The sequence below is a fragment of the Scophthalmus maximus genome, chromosome 18 (assembly GCF_022379125.1).
Source record: "Scophthalmus maximus strain ysfricsl-2021 chromosome 18, ASM2237912v1, whole genome shotgun sequence".
NCBI classification, from domain to species: Eukaryota; Metazoa; Chordata; class Actinopteri; order Pleuronectiformes; family Scophthalmidae; genus Scophthalmus; species Scophthalmus maximus.
Window position 1 is genome coordinate 19,557,501 of NC_061532.1, and position 23,623 is coordinate 19,581,123.

Below are 23,623 nucleotides of genomic sequence, written 5' to 3' on the forward strand. Positions count from 1 at the left end.
TCTGACCTATGTAACGCCAGAGCCTCGCTGGGTTCAGGAGTCCAGAACCCAAAGATACTGGATTTATTACGATATTATTACGACGAGGAAAAGCTTGAAACTTTTACAGCTGTGGCCGAGCTGAACGATTAATCACAAATCAGAATAGTTGCGGTTTGATTTTCTGATCAGTCGCAGGGCGTTGCAGCTCTAGTGAAAGTATTTCTGCTGCAGAATCCTGTTCTTCAAGGTTGACACTTGAGTTTGGTTTAAGTTGGGTTAGACTGAGGGTTTAGGTTAATCAGTTTAGTAGTGATGGTCAGAGTTGAGGCCAGGTTGGGAATGGCATGATGACAATGAGTCGCACTCAACAAATACAGAAACACAATCAGATTCTTTTCTGCGTCGGTGACAGGAATCACCTGCTGATCATCTGATCGTGGCACACGCCCGCGGCGAGGCTTTGCTTTGGGCGGCGGCCGCGGCGGCGGCGGCAGCCGGTGAATCGTTTCAAAGAATGCTGGGAAGCTTTTCATGACAAGAAAACAACAATGAGACTAAACCGGACCACAGGCTTCAGACAAAGAGATTAGAATGTTACCTGAAACCTGCCAGAGTCACTCCAGTGATCAAAGTAGCTGCTGACTCATTTTCTCCTTTTCATGAATCTACTGTTTTTTTGCAGCTTTAGTTCAGATTTGATAAAATGGGACACACATATGAATGCTGCCAATATTTAGACTGTTATTATTAATTATTGATTAAAAAAACTGTATTTCCCTCTTGACACCAAAGCGTCGATCAGGCCTTATGAAACAACTATTATCATAGACTGAATAAAATCGATCAATGGCTGTAGATAAACACAACGTCGCGTCTCCACTTCCTGCCACTTTACTAAACGGCTGCCGGAACATCTACGATTCAGGCGATTTTTTCTGCGATATAGCTTCTTGTATATATACTGAAAGGTTTGTCCTTTTTTAATTTTGTTGTGCTCATGTGGTTTGAGCCTCACATCTGACAACCCAGAACGAGGAATGATCCTTTAAATGTGTTGATTTGTCGGTTGATTAGTTGATTCTCGTAGCTCTGCTGTATATATATTTATATCCATGAATTTTTCTACTGGAATGTAATGTGTCACAAACCGTTGCAGTTGATTGTGAAACGGACCCTGAGACGTCACTGTGGACTGTCAATCTGCCCTCGGGGTGGTTTCTCTTCTCGTGTCCCTGAACTCATCACAGGCTCTCCGTTGTTTGGCCACGTGACCCGATGGACGCTCATCAGGGTCAAACAGTCGTCTGTTTGTCAGCGGCGAGTGGGTCGAACACACAAAGTGACAGATGCTGCAGCGCCAGTCTGTTTTCACTGATTCCCCCTTTTCGTCCTCGAACACGTCGTCGTCTGGTGTTAAAGGCTTTTCTGTTCAATCCTCCTGCTGCTCGTCCGGTGGTGATGAAGATGCTTTTCAGCAGCTGCTGGGACTTTTTGTTTGATGGTGAAAGTGACAACATGAGACGACGTCCTCAGACGTTTGGTTTTACTCGTTCAGCAGATCAGAATCTGAAGATATTACATTTACAATGACGTGAAACGGAGACGAACAGCAAATCCTGATGTTGGAGAAGAGCTGTAATCTGGGAACACTGACTTTAGGCCTGGAACTGAGGATTATAATTATTATTATCATTTATTATTAATCATCTAACTTTTATTTTACAGTAAAACCAATGCAGAAAAGATGTGCATTCATGTTTACATCACGTAACATGAAACCAACGTTCATTTTCTTAATTCAAGTTCTATATTATAATAAAGTTTATGGTAAAACTGTAAAAATCAGGATTTGATAACGACATCTTAGCAATCATTGACATTTCTTTTAATATATTTATATTGGCCAATATACTTATTTTTGTTATGAATTTGACTTCCTCTGGTGCAAAATCATGAAGCCAATTTAAACCTCAAGCGTCCGTTAGCGTACAGTAACGTCTCCTCGCCCATCGGCTGCAGATCTTTGAATCTTTCACCTGACTGAGGATGTTGATGGGAACTGACGGCTCCACGCGGAGGATTTTAATATTCAGGGCAGTAGCTGGAAATAGACGAGTTCTGTTCCCTTTTGGTTCCAAAGAAAAAAAGCCTTAATGTGTTGGTGAGTCGCTGCAGTCGAGGCTCAGCGCCGCTGTTGTTGTACTTTGTGTCTTTCAGCCCGGAGAGGAATATCTGTGTGAAACGTTTGAGGATAAATTTAGCTGCGTCGCTGACGTGATGCTACATTTAGTGTCGAGCACGTTTGTACTGCGAGTGATCCCTGAAGATGTCACGCATTCATACGGAGATGAATATTATTATGAATGTCTTCAACGTGCTCCGGTGAGGATTTATGCAAATGTGACCTGTGACCTTTTAGCTACAGGGCAGCTTCCCTGACCTTTTGAGATCGGCGAGCTAAAGTGTTGGAGTCACTCAGGAAAACTGAGAAAAAACTGAGATTTCGTAAAAATGTTGGGAATAAAGTTGGGATCTTATGACAGAATGACCTCTAATTTTATTAGAAAAGTGTGTTATGACAATAAAGTTGAAATTTAATAAGAAAAGGGGAAAAATCATATTCCTAGACGAAAGTTGAAATTCAATAAGAAAAAAGTTGTGTATGTAGAAGTTGTAATTTAATAAGAAAAGGGGGAGAAGTCATATTTCTAGAATAAAGTTGAAATTTAATAAGGGGACAAAAATCTTGTATCCAGAAAAAATAGTAATGTTATGAGAAAAGGGGATTTCTTTTTTTCTTCTAGAATACAGTTGACATTGAATTAGGGAAACCATCGTACATGTACAACGAAGTTGGAATTAACAAGAAAAAAGGGAAAAAATCATATTTCTACAATAAAGTTGAAATTGAATGAGGAAAAAATCATAGATCTACAACAAGGTAGGAATTAACAAGAAAAGGGAAAAGATTCATTTTTCTAGATTAAAGTTGAAATTTAATAAGGGGACAAAATATTATATCTAGAACAAAGTTGGAATGTGTAAGAAAAGGGGAAAAAATCATGTGTCTAGAATAAAGTTGAAATTGAATGACAAAAAATCGTGTATCTAGAAAAAAAGATGTAATGTAATAAGAAAAGGGGATTTCTTTTTTCTTCTAGAATACAGTTGAAATTGAATAAGGGAAAACAACGTACATCTACAAAAAAAAGTAGTAATGTAATAAGAAAAGGGGGAGAAAATCATATTTCTAGAATAAAATTGAAATTGAATAAGGGGGAAAAATCGTATATCTAGAAAAGACGTTGTAATTTACAAGAAAAAGGGGAAATACTTATGTTTCTAGATAAAAGTTGACATGTCATAAGGGGACAGAAATCTTATATCTAGAAAAAAGTTGTAATTCATAAGAAAATGGGAGAAAATCATATTTCTACAATAAAATTGAAATTGAATAAGGGGGAAAAATCGTATATCTAGAAAACACGTAATTTACAAGAAAAAGAGAAAATTCTTATGTTTCTAGATAAAAGTTGAAATTTAATAAGGGGAGAAACATCTTATATCTAGAAAAAAGTTGTAATTTATAAGAAAAGGGAAGAACATCCTATTTCTAGAATAAAATTGAAATTGAATGACAAAACATCGTGTATCTAGAAAAAAAGATGTAACTTCATAAGAAAAGGGAGAAATTTATATTTGTAGACCACAGTTGAAATTCTTTAAGAAACAAAATTCGTGTATGTAGGGAAAAACCTGTACCTTTATAATAGAAAGGGGAAAAAGATATTTCTAGAATAAGCTGAAATTTAAAAAGAAAATGAAAACTTGTATCTAGAAAAAAGGAATTTAATAAGAAAAGGGGGGAAATCCTATTTCTAGAATACAGTTGACATTGAATAAGGGAAACCATCGTACAACTACAACGAAGTTGGAATTAACAAAAAAGGGGAAAAAATCCTATTTCTACAATAAAGTTGAAATTGAATGAGGAAAAAATCGTATATCTACAACAAAGTTGGAATTAACCCGAAAAGGGAAAAGATTCATTTTTCTAGATTAAAGTTGAAATTTAATAAGGGGACAAAATATTATATCTAGAAAAAAAGTAGTAATGTAATAAGAAAAGGGGATTTCTTTTTTCCTCTAGAATAGAGTTGAAATTGAATAAGGGAAAAAAAACGTACATCTACAAAAAAAGTGGTAATGTAATAAGAAAAGGGGATTTCTTTTTTCTTCTAGAATAGAGTTGAAATTGAATAAGGGAAAAAAAACGTACATCTACAAAAAATTAGTAATGTAATAAGAAAAGGGAAAAAAAATCATATTCCTAGAATAAAATTGAAATTGAATAAGGGGGGAAAATCGTATATCTAGAAAAGACGTAATTTACAAGAAAAAGGGAAAATAGTTATGTTTCTAGATTAAAGTTGAAATTTAAAAAGGGGAAAAAATTGTATCTAGAAAAAAAGTTGTAACTTTATAAGAAAAGGGAAGAAAATCCTATTTCTAGAATAAAGTTGAAATATAAGGGAAAAAAACGTGTATCTAGAAAAAAAGTAAATTCAATAAAGAAAGAAGGCAAGACAGATGTAATTTGTTTTTTAATATAAATAGTTAGCTGCTGCTCATGACATTAATAAAAAAATATGTGTGAATTTCATTCTAGTTGGTGGTAAATAAAGTCCACGTCAGTGAAAAGCTTCTTCTTGTCGTGTGTTTTCCAGAGCCTTCCGAGCGGCGCGATGGAGGACGGGAAGCCGGTGTGGGCGCCACACCCAGCGGACGGGTTCCAGCTCGGAACCATCGTGGACATCGGAGCCGACAGCCTCACCATCGAACCTCTGCGACAGAAGGGGAAGGTGAGCGAGCGCCGCATCAAAGGGTTAAATTGTGCATTTATGAAACTGTGCTTTAGAGAAAATTAAAAAAAATATTATGATATATATATATATATGGTGTATCTCGATATAACCAAAAATATATCGTGATATTATTTATAGGAAAAAAGGTGCGTGTACCTGATTTCGTCAGCCGTTAGCGTAGCACACACAGAATGTCGGACTGAGCTTGTCGGCGGTCGAACTGCATTGTGGGTAATGCAGCAAACAAGTTGAGACGAGGAAGGAAGGAATGTTTATCTTGGATCTGGACAAGGAGGCTGATCACAGAAATTTTTACATTTTTTTCAATCATGACTGATTTCTGCTCTTTGAATCTTTGCTGATGACGTTTCATCGCTGGAGCCTTTATTTCTGGGCCTGTAGATGAGATTCTTTAGCCCTGAGTTTCGTCTCCAAGGAGCCGACGGAGCCAACGTAACCATGGTGAACTTCACAAGCCTGCGCTTCAGTGTTCCTCTCTCGACCACCGAGGCTCTTCAGATCGCTTCTCTCCGAGCGAGTTTCCGGGCGGCGGCGGAGCGGAGGCCCCTGGAACCGTCTGGACCAGAACAATGTCCGGCCTGTCCCGCCGCCGCAGCCGGTTTGTGCCAGTGTCTGACGATGCGTTCACTTGCTGGCAGACGTCCCGGGACGGGAGAGAGCGTGACTCCATGTCACACCGCCGGTCACAGCAGTGTCTGTTTCATCGTGGTCGGTGGAGGAGAATCTGGTGTTTGGAACTTTTTATAAAAGGTTATTAGAGGAGGAGAAGAGGCTGAGGGATATTTAAAGTGGTGACTTGGAATGTTTACATTCAGCAACAGGAAAACACACAAAATAAATACACAAAATGGATGTTTATATGTAAATATATATATTTTTAAAAAGCCTCTGACATGTCTGAGTTTCTCAGCGGCAGCAGTGAAAAACCTCCAGTTCAAGTCTGTGCAGGTTGACTTTCCTCCTCGATGATGGAATGGCGTTAATCCAAACACGTGACGACACGTGACTCGGAGTTAAAGGGCAGACAAAGTTGTGCACATGAACCTTTACGAGGTTTCAGTCTCAGATTATTGGCCTTGCGTCACCTCCTCCTCCTCCTCTCCTTTCTCCTCGGCGTCCAGTTTGGGCTGAGAATGTGGAACATGCCACCGCTGGAAAGAATGAATCGAGTGTACGTCACCTTGGCAACGCGGCCTCGGCGTTACCGGGGGCCCGCAGGCGGCGCCGCCTCCGCCTCTTTACTGTGCAGATGAACCAACGGGAGCTGGCAGCGACCCCGACGTCCCGCGTGTCCTCGTGAAGCCTCCTGCGTTCGTTCAACACGGTCTTATAGTGAGAGGAATGTGAGGCGTGTGGCGAGCGAACACCTCCGAGCTGTGAGAGTAAACTTTAGGCCGAACTAACTGGAGGAAATGTAATTATCACAGGATATGTTTAAATGTCCAGAGAGACAGTGAACGCATCATATTCTCACACTGAGAATCGGCTTCACGTGTTTGTAAAAACTGTTGTTTATTAAATGTTTCGCAAAAATAGTTGCAGATTATTTTTCCTTTCAACTGACTAATCATGTTAGTACATACGAGTATCAGGCGCAAGAAGAACATAGAGAGGAAGATTCTTTTAGTCTTTCCTTTTGCATTTGAGTAAAAAGGTGAACATTTCGAGAATAAGCTTAAAAAATGTAAGAATAAAACTGACATGGTTGGAGCAGATGGATTGGTGAAATTATTCCTCAGAATCAGTTTTAGTAAAAGTAAATTCTTTCTCTTTAAGCTCATTAGCACAGTGATGACCAGTGTCGGGACTTTTAAGAGACAAATCACACAAGTTTGTAAAAGACAAACGCGACTTTATTATCGAAACACGAAAAGAACTAAAAATCCTCCTCCTCATTTTTCCCCCTAATCCTCTTCAATACATAATCAACTTGTTGATGCTGCTCTTATTAATCAGTCGGCTGATTGATCGGACCGATATCTGACATTTTAAGACAATCGCCCGATAAAAGTCGTGCGATTTGCACCTTTCACAAACATACATGCCGGTTTGCTCACGTGTTATGACATTTTTTGTTTATTTTCTTGATTCAAATTCTATATATTTGGTTGTATTTGTGTAACACAATCAAATCTTATATTTTCTTCCTCGTGACTTGATGCCGAGCCCCGGTCACCATGTTGTCTTCACTCTGATCCTGTTACGTCCCTCCACCAAATAATTCATCAGCGCCTCACGTGTCGAGCAGCAGCAGCAGCAGCAGCAGCAGCCTCCGGACACGAGAGTCCGACCTGAAATAATCTGATAGCAGAAAGAACTGAAGAGACAAAACCCTCCTACTAATTTAATTGTGAATCCATTCAGATGGAGGTATGTCGCTTAGTATTCGTGTTTTCTGTGTCAATCAATCACCAAATCTCTCTCACTCAGAGAATCAGTCACTCAATGTGTCTGAATGTGTCTGATCAATCTCTGGCAAATCTGGGAGCATGTTTTTTAAAAAAACGTTTTATCTCACAATGTTAAAGAAAGAGATCAGACATTTGTCCAGATCCAAACCAACACTTCATGGATTCTTTCTTGATCCATGTTCCATCCTTCAACCAAGTTTACTGGAAATCTGTTCAGGAGCTTTTGTTTCATTCTGCTGACGACCAACCAACCAACCAGCCAACCAACCAACCAACCAACCAGCCAACCAACCAACCAGCCAACCAACCAACCAACCAACCAACCAACCAACCAACCAACCAACCAGCCAACCAACCAACCAACCAACCAACCAACCAGCCAACCAACCAACCAACCAACCAACCAACCAACCAACCAACCAACCAACCAACCAGCCAACCAACTAGCCAACCAACCAACCAACCAACCAACCAACCAACCAACCAACCAACCAGCCAGCCAGCCAGCCAGCCAGCCAGCCAGCCAGCCAACCAACCAACCAACCAACCAACCAACCAACCAGCCAACCAACCAGCCAGCCAACCAACCAGCCAGCCAACCAGCCAACCAGCCAACCACGCAACCTATCTACCTAATTACTTACCTAACTACCTACCTACATCTAACTACCTACACCAACCAACCTACCTACAGACGTACCTACGTACCTACCTACCTAAACTTACCTACCTTCCTTCCTTCCTTCTGGTTTTGGGCCTAGAATTGCACAATGTGATATTTTCAATGATAAAAATATCAATCTTTGGGATCTGGATCGATAAGTTAATCGGTGACGTCAGTCCGATAACCGACAAGTGAATATCGGGACCAGATACCGACACTACGTGGCATGATTCCCAAATCTTATTTCTTTGATTTACTCACTTTCTTTCTTTCTTTTTTCTTTTGTTTTTCCTCTTGCAGACATTTCTGGCTCAAATCAACCAAGTGTTTCCTGCAGAGGACGACGTCAACAAGCACGTGGAGGATAACTGTGAGTCCGGGCTCACGCCTGTTTCTGATGAAGTAACCGATGTTTAGCAGCTGACTGGAGATGAACTGTTGAGATGACACCAGTTCCTACAACTCCCAGACTGACTGAACCAAGCGTTTCACTGCTCCTCACCAGAGTCTTGTAGTACAGACGTGTGGAACTCTGAAGATGTTTGTTTCTCCGCTGACCTTGTTTTGTGTCTGTCAGGTTCGTTGATGTACCTGAACGAAGCGACTCTGCTCAACAACGTTCGCGTGAGATACAGCAAAGACAAGATTTATGTAAGTGCTGACGTGAGACTAAAGTTGGACGATGTGTATTTACTCTGACGGAGATTGTTCGTCACACGTTTCCGTTGCTCTGATTGGTTGAAGGTCTGTTCAGGTACGACCAGAGGCTTTTCTGCAACACATGATTATGACCTTTGGAAATTGAAAAATGGTTCCAGACATTTCACTGGGGTCTCACTTTTCCAAAATGTTCTTACTTTCCTGAAAATGTCTACATTTTTATATCTAAAAATCAATTTTCCTAAAAGGGTCCTAACTTTTCTATAAATGTCCTTTTGTCTTTCCAAAACTTTGGCAAATGGTCCAGATTTATAAATGATCCTGATTTTACTAAAGAATGTTGTCATATTTTAAATGATAATAATCATTAAACTGGAATTTTCTTCACTCTCCCTTTTGTTCAGATTTTGAGAGAAATTTCTTTACTTTACAAAAAGCAACTCACGAGGTTAACTAAGTCCACACTGACATCTAGTGGCTGAAGAAGGAACTGACTCCAGCGTTTCCACATGAGTTTTTTAAATTCATTTTCACCTTCAGTAAATCCTACATCCATGAAGTGAACCTTCAGTTTTTATTGAAACTCCTTAGAGACGTATTGATTCATCTTCGTGGAGACTCTGGAGGATGTAAGTTTGGGGTGTTTCTAGTATTTAGTTCATCCTCATTCCTTTAAATGAGGTGGACAAAATATTCTCTCATGGTGTCAAGCTGGGTTTTATCAGAACGCTGTAATTTGTCGCCCTGCTGCTCTGGGATTCTGGGAGATGAAGGATATCTTAAATCTTCTGCCACAGATGTTCATCACCTGACTGGTGAGTATTTTTCTCCTCCTGCAGACGTTCGTGGCAAACATCCTGATCGCGGTGAACCCGTACTATGACATCCCGAAGCTTTACTCGCCGGAGAGCATCAAGCAGTACCGGGGCCGGTCTCTGGGCACGCTGCCGCCGCACGTCTACGCCATCGGTGAGTCACCGGGCACCTCTGCTGCTTCTCGCCTCCATTCATGAAATTAGGAGAAGCTTAATTTATCGCAGGCATAATCTGAGATTAAGGACGAGCACGATCCAGATCTTTATACCTGCAGGTTCAGTTTGAGTCGTTCTGGTTTGTCTTTTGTTTTCAGCTCAATGGTACAAAACTACCTACCTACCTACCAACCTACCCCTAACTACCTACCTACCCCAAACTACTTAGCTAACTACTTACCGACCTACCAACCAACCTACCTACGGACCTACCTACCTACACCTACATACCCACCCACCCCTACCTACCTACCTACCTACCAACCCACCCCTACCAACCAAACTACCTACCTACACCTACCTACCTACCAACCCACCCATACCAACCAAACTACCTACCTGCCCCTAACTACTTACCTACCTACCAACTTGCCCCTAACTTCCTACCTGGAGGATTTGTGCCATATTCTTGAGATAAAAGATTAAAAAGTCACAAAAAGATCAATAATAATCTCAGGTTTTATTCTCGGATCTGTCCACCAGAGGGCAGTCAGCGCTCACATTTCCCACAGTCCTCTGAACATCACAGTCTTCACCTGTGGAGTCTGAGTGTTGACTGTGTGTGTGTGTGTGTGTGTGTGTGTGTGTGTGTGTGTGTGTGTGTGTGTGTGTGTGTGTGTGTGTGTGTGTGTGTGTGTGTGTGTGTGTGTGTGTGTGTGTGTGTGTGTGTGTGTGTGTGTGTGTGTGTGTGTGTGTGTGTGTCAGCTGACAAGGCGTACCGGGACATGAGGGTTCTGAAGATGAGTCAGTCCATCATTGTCTCAGGAGAATCTGGAGCCGGGAAAACGGAAAACACCAAGTTTGTGCTCAGGTGAGGACGAACGAGAGCGAGACGTCACAGAGAGAGAGAAGAAAGAGAGAGAGAAGGAAGAGAAGAGCGAGAGAGAAGGAAGAGAGAGAGAGTCTCTTGATTCAGTTTTACATCATCGTTACATCAAATGGTCCAAAAGGAATTCTTGGTTTAATCCCAGTTGATACAGTGAGTTTCTTTTCCACAGTTTAATTTCATTAAAGTCTTTCAAGACTTGACGAAAATTTACAATCTAATCCATCAACACCATAAACTTAAGTCCTCCGAAGATTATTCACAAACTGTAACTAAAATATTGCTGATTAAATTCACTGTTGTGTGTTTCTCCTCACAGATACTTGACGACCTCGTACGGAACCGGTCAGGACATCGACGAGAGAATAGTGGAAGGTAAAGATTCACCCGTTAAAACGCACAACATGTTGTTCTCTGCCACTAGGGGGCGTCTCAATCAAGACAGTAACTAAAGACAGAGCAGTGGGGGATCATGGGAGATGTCGTCGTGACAGACACATATGGAGTAAAAAAATATATCCGATACAGATATATACATACATATTAATATATATATATAATTTACATAATTTATAATTTACATAATACAAATAAAATTAGAACTTGAATTAATAAAAATAAACAAATGTTTTTACATTAAAAAAATGTACATAAAAACATATGGTTAGGGGCCTCAAGCCTCCGCTAACGCTGTTCTCTGATAAATTCAAATCTGATTTAAAATCTGCGATGGTGCACGAAGGGGACATGACGCCACCAAGAGGCGACCGAATGAAACGCACAATTAGCTTGATTACATCTTCAAATTTCACCTGATTTGAAAATATAAATTATCTACATGTATAACACACATCTGGTTATTTCTAGACATTTTAACATTTTTCTTCTTAACATTACACACTGTCGCTTTAAAGCTTTGAAACCTTTTGTTTCTCCGGCTCTCGTCCCGCAGCGAACCCCCTGCTGGAGGCTTTCGGAAACGCAAAGACCGTCCGCAACAACAACAGCAGCCGCTTCGGGAAGTTTGTGGAAATCCACTTCAACGAGAAGGTAAAACATTTCTCACCGTGTCGTCTGAGAGACACCTCGGGAGTTTTGAATTAAATATGATAACAGCTGTGGTTATTTAACATAAACTGTTATTATTGATCTCTGCGAGCATGAATAAACACCGGTGTTCCCCGTATCGGCTTTAACAAACAGTAATGCGGCCTCGGTTCTCCCCAGATGTTTCTGCACATGGATAATAAATCACTGTATTTAGATATAGACACACACACACACACACACACACACACACACACACATTGTGCTGATGAATTACTGCATTACCATCCGACTTCCTACTTTAATAATCACAGTTTTAAACCCATTTAAAACTTGATGATTATAACTTCATCAACAGTTTCATCCACACGCGTCATGAACTGTAACAATAATGTAAGTGACAGGATCGGAGGTCGACGTGTTTCTCACAGACGCTGTAAACGGTGTATTTTTGGGAGATTATTGCCGGTATCAGAAAGGTTTTCTTGTGGTGTCGGCTTCTTCTCCCCGTCAGAACACCGTGGTGGGCGGCTTCGTGTCGCACTACCTGCTGGAGAAGTCGAGGATCTGCAGACAGAGCCCAGAGGAGAGGAACTACCACATCTTCTACCGACTGTGCGCCGGAGCGTCGGAGGACATCAGGGAGAAGTTCCACCTCAGCTCCCCGGACACGTTCAGGGTATGGAGGTTCTACGTTCTTTATAAAGAAAAGAAAAAATATTTGTTTGTTTCCAGGCTGTTGGTAAAATAAAATGAGTCGACGAGAGGTGGACGATGGACGGACAGTATCAAACACATTGATTAATTAATGAGCTGAAAATAATCCCCAACAAATTTGATCAGTTGTTTGATAAAAAAAAATGTATTTAAAGAAACTGTATAAGGGTGAATATGTTTTGGAAGACTAAAGTTGCAGTATTTTAGATTCTAGTGGTGATATGAAACGAATAACGATGTTTTCATCAGTGTTTGATAGAGTCTGACCGATGTGGATGTTAGAGAGCAAACAATATTTATTGTTTGTATGTCAACAACCCAAGAGTAGTCGCAGGGACCGTATGACTTCTCATATCTGATTTTGGCAGGAGACAAAGTTTAAAAGTTATGTTGAAATTTTCAGATTTTTCCTTATTGAAAATGAAAAGAACGACTGAAACAGAATCTGATGCTTTTAACTTTTGTTTGACGACAGGTTGGATCTTTGTTCACCTGATTCTCTGGTGCTGAGTCACACTCGTCTCCACGAGCGGTGGAGCAGAAAATAAATCTTTTGAAGGCAATTTCTTTCTCTCTGTCTTCCTTTCTTTCTTTTTTTCTCAGGCAGTCATCCCTTTAATGGCAGCATCTAAATTCAAATGTCTCTTCTCACCTGCTTCATTCTTGGACCTTAAAGTGCCGCCGCTCGCTCCGCGGTTCCCCCTGCGACTTATTACACCTTCCGCCGTCAGTTCAGCAGCTTCTAATGGCTTCATATATCCACAGATTCCCCTGCTGGTGGGGAGAGAACAGAAAGATCCAGTCGAGGCTCGCGCTCTGCAGTGGATGTATTGAGTTTTGTTGATGCGTGCCGGGGGAGGGATGAGGTGCGGCGAGGCTTGTTCAGGATGGATTTTTAGAAACGACGGTTCTGGTTTTATGGTGACTCACAAAGTGTGTAGGTGAGACCTGAAGGAGCGAAACATCAGATACGTAAAGGTGTGTGTGTGTGTGTGTGGAGAGCTTTGTGAATATGCGGAGGTGGAACAGGAATTCTTACTGAAGTAAAAAGTATTTAAAAAACACTAAATGGAAAAGGAATCAAAGTAAACGTCCCTCTTGTCGGAAGGGGTTCCGAAAACCGGTAACAAACGAGTCCTGTTGCTGAATCATTAAAGATAATCGGTTCCGTTCTCGCCACTGGAGAAATTAAGAAAATGGCTACAGAGCTTCATAGAAATAATGGCTACATAACTACAAAGTACTTTCATAAAAATCTTGCTCAGTTTGATGAAACAATATTTTCTCTGGGTGAGGAGTTGGGACGTCCGGAGGGAGTTTGGAGTTGAGCCACTGCTCCTTCAGGCCAGAAGGTGTTGGTTTAGGGGGTTGGGGCATCCGATCTGGATCCTCTTGGGAACCTTCCAGTCGAGGTTTTCACACAAAAGCTCCAGAACTCACTGGAGAGATCATATATCTCATCTGGCCTTGGGAACACCTCAGGGAACGATGCTCGGTAGAGGGACAACGTCTGGAACAACCCTGCTCGGCCTGATGCCACCACGACCCAACCTTGGATATGCAGAAGAAACTGGATGGATGGATGGAAACTCGGTTTTGGATTTAAGACGTTTGTCTATGATTCATTTTCACGGTTCCCCGATCAAGAAGACAGAACTCTTTACGAATGTGAAGGTGCAAACACAAGCTACCTGAGGAAACATCTCGTGAAGGTCCGTCTCATACAAGCGCAGCTTGTCGTTCGTCTGCCGTTGTCCCAGGTTAGGCTATGTCAGCCAACACACCGCAAGCTTAATCGTACCAACATGGGTAAATGATTAGAAGTAACTGTTAGGCACATTTGGTGATTTGGGGGGTGCACCGTAAAAACACTCCAAAAAGAACCGGTAAGAGTGCCGTCAAACTACCGAGTCCATGAGAAGTATTGGTGAGAGTAGGAGTAACGTACCCATCCTTAATCTATCTATCTAATCTATTGGCATGAGATGTTCTCAACTGGTTATAGTAAAAGTACCTTGGAGTCTTTTGAGCCATTCACCATTTGGCATTGAGACTCGACGAGCGGGCCTGTCGTTGCCCGTCGGGTTTCACGACTTCCACACTCACCACAAAGGGTGACAAGTCATCGTCGCACCTGAAGCTCATTCTCGTTCCGAACTCGTTCCTTATTTCCTGCTGTAGGCCTGCGTGGCCGTTGGGCTGAGATCAGCATCGTGTGTGTGGGAGCGTGTAGTCGACACTGGGAACGTTTTGTCGGGAGTTGAGATTGAACAAGCTGATTGCAGAGGAGGGAGGGGAAAAAGAACCATGGGAACAAAAGGGAGAGTGTTTTCCATCTGCAAGATAGAGGGCTGAACAAGCAGGGAGTCCCCACCGTGTCTTCTATAATTAGAGATTTTGTTTATGTCCATCTGTTCGACCGAAAGGACTCGCCTCTCCAAACAAGATAAGCACCGGCTCGAACGAGTCGTTTCCCTCCCGCCGCCGACACACCTGGGAAATTTGTGTCAGAGTCGTTGATACCTTGCTGTCTCTGCACAGAGCAGAGGAGGCCAGCTGGTGAGACGCTACTAAAGCAGGTACAGAATCAATTACAGCTGGGGAAGGGGCGCGAGATGGGGAGTGCTGTCTGTGTTGATGCAAATTTTATTGTTGAGGCGAGTCCCGAACAATTGACGCCACCGGAAACAAGTGGAGTCACTTCTTTTTCTTTTGGGGGTCCAGGAACTTTTAACATCTCTGGTCAGTTTGTAAAAGACGGTGAAACTTTGTTACGTATCGGATCGTCTAGCAGCGTCTGAATTCCTCCGTCTAGACGTCCAAGAATCTTTATAATCACGACCTCTTTGCACGCCAATTGCCTGGCCTTCAGGAGCACAACGGATTTGACGTGTGAACACATTTAAACCAATCATTTCCCTGCGGACGTCGCGTCAGTTTCTACCGTATGCAGATGATAACCTGATTAGCTTAGCTCAGCTCAAAGAGCGAGATCGGGGGGAAATGCTAACGTCTGATGATGTTGTGTTAATGTGTAACAGCATAAACTTATTGGAAGTTTTCTCAGTGAATTACATCTTTAGAATTTTGCTTTTAGATTTTTATCTTTCCGTTTTAACTCCATTGTCTCATTTGTATTTTCATCCTCCAGCTTGTCCTGTGAATGAATTGTACAATATTGGAGTTGAAGGCGGTTTTGCTTTGTCTTGATTTTTCTCTTTGTGTGCTTTCAGTACCTGAACAGAGGATGCACTCGCTTCTTCGCTTCCAAAGACACGGACAAACAGATCCTGCAGAATCGCAAGAGCGCCGAGGTACAGTACAGCCGACATGCCCGACCAGCGAGTTAAGACATAAAGTAGAGTCGGGAGAAAGAGAAAGATTTAGACAGAGTGGTTTGAACCAGGTCTGGTAACAAATCCCCATTTTGAAGAATTAGTTTGAAACACTGAACAGCCATAAAACATTCAAGTCTGGAGGGAGAAGACTGAGAGAACAGCTCTGATAGTTTGGGTCTTTTTCGTCGGGTCGTTCCGTTTAGTGAAGTTACGGCAAAACTTTATTGTACAGTTAAATCCATTACATCCAAATTTCTTTCTTTGTTTTTTTAATCATGTAAGATGCGACTCTACACAGACTGAGTTTGACTAAGTAGAACACATAAACACAGAGTGGAAGAAGGAGAACGAGGCAGTGAAACATAATTACATCTGAGTACATTGTTCCTCGTAGAACAATAAATCACCGTTTAGGTTTAAATTTTTTTGCGTTGATTTATTATCTTTTTGACTAATCAATCGGACCGTGAAAAAGAAGGAGGGGCAGAGCTTATGATCTATACTGCAGCCAGCCAACAGGGGGCGATCGTGATGATGTGGCTTCACTTGAGAGGAGCCGTCATGTCGTCCATCTTCATTTACAGTCCATGATCCTGACACGTGTTGGATTCATTTATCTGTCGATCAGCTGGTTGATTGATCGACTCATCGCTGCAGCTTTAAAACAGTTTCTCTCTCTTTGTTTGTCTTGTGAGTACAGTTGTAAAAATGTACAGCAGTTCTTTCTTTGGCCTCAGTTCATGAACTTTAGAGTGTGTATTTTTTCTTTTTCCTTCAGCTGTGTGTTTTTCCCCGGTGTTTCATTCTTGAGCTCATGCAAACTTAAAAGATCACAGAGAAAGCGAAGCGTCTCTTCGCCCTGTGGGCAGTGAGGAAAGAAAGCGTCGCTCTGCAAATCCCACCCGTGCCTCGTTAAACCTGACTCAGCAGATTTACATCCTCGAGCTCCTGATTCCTTCGCACCTTTTGATTTTACAGCCCATCGCCTCCTCCGTTCTCCCTCTGTTGGCTCGCTCTGTTCCGTCCTGCTGCCGTTTGCTCTGTATCTGATCTGATCTCCCCGCGGAACAGATTCATCAGGTTTAGTTTCTTACAGGCTGAAGGAAAACTCTCGTGACCTCCCTCGACGATCTGACAGGGGAATTGTTTTTTGTTTCCTCGAGTGAGAATGTCAATGATCGATTGTGTTTCTACCGCTTCACTGACACCAATTAATTCTGTCCTCAAACTTTTACATCTACTGTCCCCTGGAGGCTGCAGTGGTCCAGAGTGTTACAAAATCCTATAATGATGGACGTTATCTTACATTAAAGCCCCAGTGTGTAATTTCTGTAATTTTCTGGCGGCATCTGGTGGTGAAGTTGCAAACAGCAACTAACTGAGCGACCGACAGGGGACACTTTATGGTGTCGCACCGCCAACTCCATTTCCTGTTTCCGTCAGCGTCTGAAAATTCCACGTGAACGCGACGTATTCTGGACGTTTAGTTCAACAACCGTATTCAACACGACGTAGAAACATGGAGACTCACACGGAGGTCGGTCCACCTCATGGAACTATATTTAACTCATATATGAACACAGAGTTATGGACAAATATTACATTTCTGTGAATAAGTCCTTCTAAATATTACACACTGGAGCTTTAAGTGTTTTCCCAATAGAAGCCCCTTTAATAAGGAAAAGGCTAAAAGTGACTATTTGTAAGATAACGTCCATTATTATAGGATTTCAGTTATATTTTTTCACAGGTTAAGTGTTTATGACGCAGCATATCTGAGAGAAGTTTGGGGATTATTGCTCGCTGCTTTGGCACGTCCCTGATCAAAGTAATATACTGGTGATGTTTTGTCCTTATCTGTTTTCAAAATAGCATTTTAAAGAAATGTGTGGTGTCAGGAAAAATATTGTCACAATATTCGGAATGTTTTTCTCTGGAGTTTCTGTTGTTCAGACGCTCGGAAAAAATTTAAATCAGCAGCCGGGCCGAGAGCTCCGGCACAAAGAGACCAGATCCAGCATTAATAACAAAATCTCATCGTGTGAAATCGGCTCCTTCCTTTTTGCCTTCGGCCTTCGATTAATTATGCACAAGTATTCCATCAGCGTGGTCCCCCTGCAGAGCAGCACTGTTAATTATCGCATCCGTTAACGAGGAACACGGGCAAGAGAGTTTTCCACCGACACTCACGCTTCTCACGTTTACATCGCTTTATGATTACTTTCATTTTGTTCAATGATTTATCATCTTTTGTTTCACTATTTTTATCCATCATAACGTCCCTAAGTGATATAATGTTTCTTCATGAGAGAAAAAAACAATGGTGCTGGTTGGAGCTGCAGGATTTCCAATTTTTATTATCTGGCTTTTTACTATTTCGTATTAAAATTAAAATAAAATAGATTTAAAATACTTTACAGAGACAATGATTAACTTTACCACAATGAAGATGAACAAAAAATACAGTATACGTTCGAACGTGCCATCGTGAGAAGTTCCCTCTCGTCCGGTGCCTCAGGTCAAGTCAAACTATTTTCTGCAGATATCGCAGGCGTGTGATTTGTGATAGATGATGAACTGCGTCTCCTCACTGCTCCGTCTCATGTCACACAGGACGACCTCCTCTTCCTCCTCTTCCTCCTCCTCCTCCTCCTCTTCCTCCTCTTCCTCCTCCTCTTCCTCCTCTTCCTCCTCTTCCTCCTCCTCCTCCTCCTCCTCCTCTTCCCCCTCTTCCTCCTCCTCATCTTCCTCCTCTTCCTCCTCCTCCTCCTCCTCCTCCTCTTCCCCCTCTTCCTCCTCCTCATCTTCCTCATCTTCCTCCTCTTCCTCCTCCTCCTCCTCCTCCTCCTCTTCCCCCTCTTCCTCCTCCTCATCTTCCTCATCTTCCTCCTCTTCCTCCTCCTCCTCCTCCTCCTCCTCTTCCCCCTCTTCCTCCTCCTCATCTTCCTCCTCTTCCTCCTCTTCCTCTTCTTCCTCTTCTTCCTCCTCCTCCTCCTCCTCCTCTTCTTCCTCCTCCTCCTCCTCCTCTTCCTCCTCTTTCATCTCCTCACATCTTCCCTCTGCGTTGTTTGGGGTCAATGCATGACTCCACCTCTCCGTGCTGCCTTGTCGAAGATTCATAGCGTTTCAATCGCAGACAGGTCTTCTGTCAGATTGCTTTTTTTCTTTTTCTTTTTTCTTGTGGATCTCAGAATGTCACAGTGCGGCGAGGTGAAAACCTCCACGTCCTCCCGTCTGTGTCCGCAGCCAATCAGAGAGAGAGAGAAAGAGAAAAAGATCATTTCAGACGTGGATCGTGTCCTCGATGTCAGATTCTAAGAAGTGGCCTCATCACAGGGCAACATGTGGAAATCCAGTTCATTGGACAGTCTGCAGTGTTCTATCAGATCCATGTGTCGTCAACACGCCAGCGAGCAGGAGACGCGTAGGACTTTGTTCTCCACCCATTGTCTGTAAAAGCTGCAGTGTGTAATATTCAGAAGAACTTATTCACAGAAATTTTAATATATTGTCCATAACTCTGTTCATATATGAGTTAAATATAGTTCCATGAGGGGGACCGACCTCCGTGTGAGTCTCCATGTTTCTACGTCCTGTTGAAGACGGTTGTTACCGGCTGCTCACCAGCCACTGAAGGTGGATTGGTCAACGACTGACGGTTTGGTTCAGGTTCCCGCTCTCAGGTCACCGTGCTCCTTATCGGCTCTTCTGAGAGTTTGAATAGATTTTGATAGAATCTGATGAAGAACCTGATCGGGAATCTGGTTTATACTGTGACATTCCTGAGAAGGTTACTGACGTGTGTGTGTGTGTGTGTGTGTGTGTGTGTGTGTGTGTGTGTGTGTGTGTGTGTGTGTGTGTGTGTGTGTGTGTGTGTGTGTGTGTGTGTGTGTGTGTGTGTGTGTGTGTGTGTGTGTGTGTGTGTGTGTGTGTGTGTGTGTGTGTGTGTGTGTGTGTGTGTGTGTGTGTGTGGTTGGAACAATGGGACGCTGGAAGTCTTGTCAACAGGAGAGTTCAAATAACGACGTCATTCAAATAAAGTTTGAACGACACGATGAATGTTCGACACGCAGCTGATCAATCGTGAGTCGAGGTGAACGACGTGAGAGAGGAGATGACGGTTGAGATGGAAACCGTCAGAGTGACGTTTTAACTCTTCGTCCCTCTTCGTCCTCCTCAGCACACGAAGTCGGGCCCCCTGAAGGACCCGCTGCTGGACGACCAAGGGGACTTCAACAGGATGTGCGTCGCCATGAAGAAGATCGGCCTGGACGACACGGAGAAGCTGGACCTGTTCCGGGTGGTGGCCGGCGTGCTGCACCTGGGGAACATCGACTTCGAGGAGGCCGGGAGCACGTCAGGTGAGAACAAAGGTCACACACACACACACACACACACACACACACAGAGTCCATCCAGGAGCTTTGGTCCGTTGTTCATCAGCTCTGACAGAGTGCTTTTGTTTTGGCTCCGTATCCGACGGCAGCCATCCCACGTTCCGTCTCCGCTCCCTCGGCGGCGTCTCGCCCGTCGAGTCTCTGCTCTCTGATTGATCGCCGTCAAACATTCAACCACCGCGTCTGCGTCCACACTCGTTAGGATCAATATAACGCTCACATGTAAAAAGAAAGAAACCAAGACGACAACAACAACACAAAAAAACAGCACGAGCTCGACGCGATAAAGCACAAGGAGCAGTTTTACAGACAGAAGACAGAGAAGAAGAAGTGTTTCAAGACGGTAGATTTAAAGAGTTCGAGGGACGCAACCGCAAAGGCACGACCTTTGACCTTGGGAGGACCAGAAGCGACGGGTCAGCGGATGCGAGTGACCTCGATGGGACGTGGTGGGGTCGTGAGAGGTCGGACCGATCGGTTGGAGCCCGTCAGGGCACTTCAAGGCAAACAGGCGGCGCAGCAGGGCGCCTGTTAAGTAGACTGGTTCTCACAAGCCAACGCAGCGCGTGTTTTACAGAAAATGAGGCGTAACGTGTTGAGTCAGGGGAGGTAATCATCCGGCTCGGCTCACAGTTTGGACCGACGTCCCCACGAGGGAGGATTTTAGGGAGATTTGAAACAATTTGCAGAAGCTAGAGGAGCGTTTTTCTTTTTCTTTTTTTTTCATGTAGAAGTCACAAGTTCAGACGTCGAAACAAAGTTTGGACTGAAACGCCGAGCGCCACAGAGCTGAGAGACGCGAGTGAGTGAGCGAAGAAGATAAATAATGAAGACGAGCGTTGCAGATGTGACGGGGCCGGACACGGAATCAGATCCGCCGCCGACATGTGGCAGCGGAATCAATCGGTCGGACGCTGTGACGAGAAGAGACGGAGGAGGACGGACGATCTGGAGAAGAGAACTTTTTTTCCCTGACAGATGAATCCTCAGAATCTCTGGGTTTAATTAGCCCGGAGGTTTGGTGACGTAGAGGTTTAGAGCGGCGGGTCGTCCACTTGTCAGAAGGTCGATTCCCTGCTTCCTCCTGTCGTCATGTGAAAGTCTCCTTCAACTGAAATGTTTTTTATCAATATTGATGGATCTGATGTGATTAATTGGCTTCTACACATTGATCCGATCTTTTTAGAACTTCTCACCGGCTGCAGCAGCAGCTCTCGAGACAACATGACAAACATAATAAATATATATATATATATATATATATATATATATATATATATATATATAATAATAATAGAGTTTGCACTGTTCAGCTCCTCTCGTTTCGACCGTTGCCCACTTATTTCCATCTGAGCTTTTGTTCGTGTCTCCACGGACTCACTCAGTTCGCAGCTCGTGGGCGTAAACTCTCGCTCGCTCACCTTGAGTCTGTTAGAGCCGTTGTGCCTGCGAGCGTCCGTACGAACCGAGCGCCGAGCGGAGGGATCACACGTGTCGATATGTCACGGTAGAAGCGCAGGTTTGTTGCAGAAATGCGGGGGTTTCAAAAAACACAAACAAACACTTAATCCTTTGGCTCGTCGTCAGAGGTTCTCATTCTGCGGCGGCGTCGATTGGAGAGGAAGAGTTCCTGTGACCCCACCTCACCTGCGAGGATGAGGATGAGGATGAGGATGCTCACGGGAAAGGAAGGAAACTTCATTCGATGGAGAAGCGAGAACACAAAGAAAAAATTAAAGAAGCTAAAAGAATGAAAATAATGTGTTGCACCAAACCAATCATTGATTACAAAGAACAACAAAATTGAACAGATGATTAAAGTGTAATGAATATATATATATATATTTGTATGAATATAGAATATGAAGCTTGAAGCCTCAGAGGCCCCGACAGGAGCCGTACTGATTGTTTGCCCTTGTCCTCGTCTGGCAGGCGGCTGCACCATCAGGAAGCAGTCGAGTCAGACCCTGGAGCACTGTGCCGAGCTGCTGGGCCTGGAGCAGGACGACCTGCGAGTCAGCCTCACCACCAGGGTCATGCTCACGACAGCAGGGGGCGCCAAAGGAACGGTCATTAAGTAAGTGAACACACACACACACACACACACACACACACAGTCTTTTACAGCGACACGTTCACTGAGCCACACAAACTGCTGGATGCCGGTACACTGACATTCCGGGTCCTGGGTGACTCATTCCCTCCGTCCCACAGCGGGAATCTCAGAGGTTCCACATCAACGCGCTGCTCTTTCCTTCAGGTTCCGTGTGATTCTGTCCTTCAACCACAAACAATATATTACTCACACATGGAAAACAGAAAGATCAGGGCTGAAACCGACGAGTATTTTCAGTAGCGAACGGTCGAACGAACCAACGAACCAAACTTCTGTGGTCACAGTTTCTTATGAACGGAATTCTTCTTGCTAAGACAAAATAAGTTGAATAACTTATGTCATCTTCATAACTTGAATATGACGTCTTAACAATATTGATTGTTTTGGCTATTAAGATATGAAAAATGTACATTTTAATATCTACAATCGTTAGCTCCAGAACTACTAGAGCCGCTGAATGGACCTTGTAGGTGGTGACGTTTTACGTTAACTAAGACTTCTCAGACGAAGAATAAGATTGTTTGTTGTTGTGGCCCCTGTAACGGGCCCCGGCCCTCGTGTTGGGAACCACTGCAGTACAGAAACATTGATTGACAATATTGTCACTCTGAAGCTCAGCAGGTCAGGTCCACGGGGACGACGCGAGGAGACGCGAGGGGGCTCAGTCCTGTGTTTCCTGTCTCGTTAACTCCGCCCGGAGAGACGGACAAACACGATCTCACGTCAGCCGACATCAGGTCGTCCAGGAAACGGACACGAGGCTCGGAGGAGCTGGCGAGCAGCCGCTTGGCCGCTCGCCCTCCGCGTCTCAGCGGCGCCGATAAACACCTGAATGTGGTTTTGTCAGCGGCGGTTGTGGGTGAAGCCATCTGGACGCTGAAGGGAGTTTAATTAGAGAAGGTGGCTGTCGCACACCTCCACTCTCACACTTGTGCTCCACTACATTTCCCAGAAGGCCGTGTGACAACCGAGGCGAAGGGGCTGCGACTTTTGCCGCCTTCGATTGGCGGCGGAGGTTCCTGTGTTCGCAAGAAAAGTCCATTTCCCTCTCCATGTGCTCGCGACCTCGGAGAGTTCACGTGTTGTGAAAGCGTTCGCTGACGTTTCCAGAAATGACGCAGGAAATGGAAGTGAATTTTGAATAAGTTCATGTATCTTAATTAGAAAATGTTGATATTCCAACAATCTCATCTTTGCACTGCGACCGCTAATCCGCCCATTTGTTAGCTTCTTTGGCTACTAGCTGCCTTCAGTCATGTTAATATTAGCACCAATTTTGCGTCGTTTTTTTTCACAATTTAACCTCATGACCGGCAAATACAACGTGAACACGACTCCCTATAAGTTTGTTTTAAGGGACGATTTGTATCTTTTTGCTAACGCTACGTAGCCAACATTAGCACTAACAACTGATTATTTACCAGGCGACCAGTCGAGCGATCTTACATATTTCATCAGCAAACCGTCTTGTGATTGGATTAAAAACCACTTGATGAAGCCGCGTCTGTGTCAAACTATATGTTACAGGTTCGGTTCTCAGATTTTCTT

At 43.4% G+C, this 23,623-nt stretch overlaps 1 protein-coding gene across 1 annotated transcript in view; it reads left to right on the plus strand.

Moving 5' to 3' along the window:
• The window catches only part of myo6a (myosin VIa), a 70,211-nt gene that overhangs the window by 7,112 nt on the left and 39,476 nt on the right, over positions 1-23,623 (plus strand). Inside the window, 11 exon segments of the mRNA XM_035617328.2 lie at positions 4,710-4,844; positions 8,244-8,313; positions 8,521-8,594; positions 9,443-9,572; positions 10,340-10,445; positions 10,780-10,835; positions 11,413-11,510; positions 12,022-12,186; positions 15,458-15,538; positions 19,743-19,923; positions 21,892-22,036. Coding sequence (XP_035473221.2) covers positions 4,728-4,844; positions 8,244-8,313; positions 8,521-8,594; positions 9,443-9,572; positions 10,340-10,445; positions 10,780-10,835; positions 11,413-11,510; positions 12,022-12,186; positions 15,458-15,538; positions 19,743-19,923; positions 21,892-22,036 — 1,223 coding nt within the window. The 5' untranslated portion in view covers positions 4,710-4,727.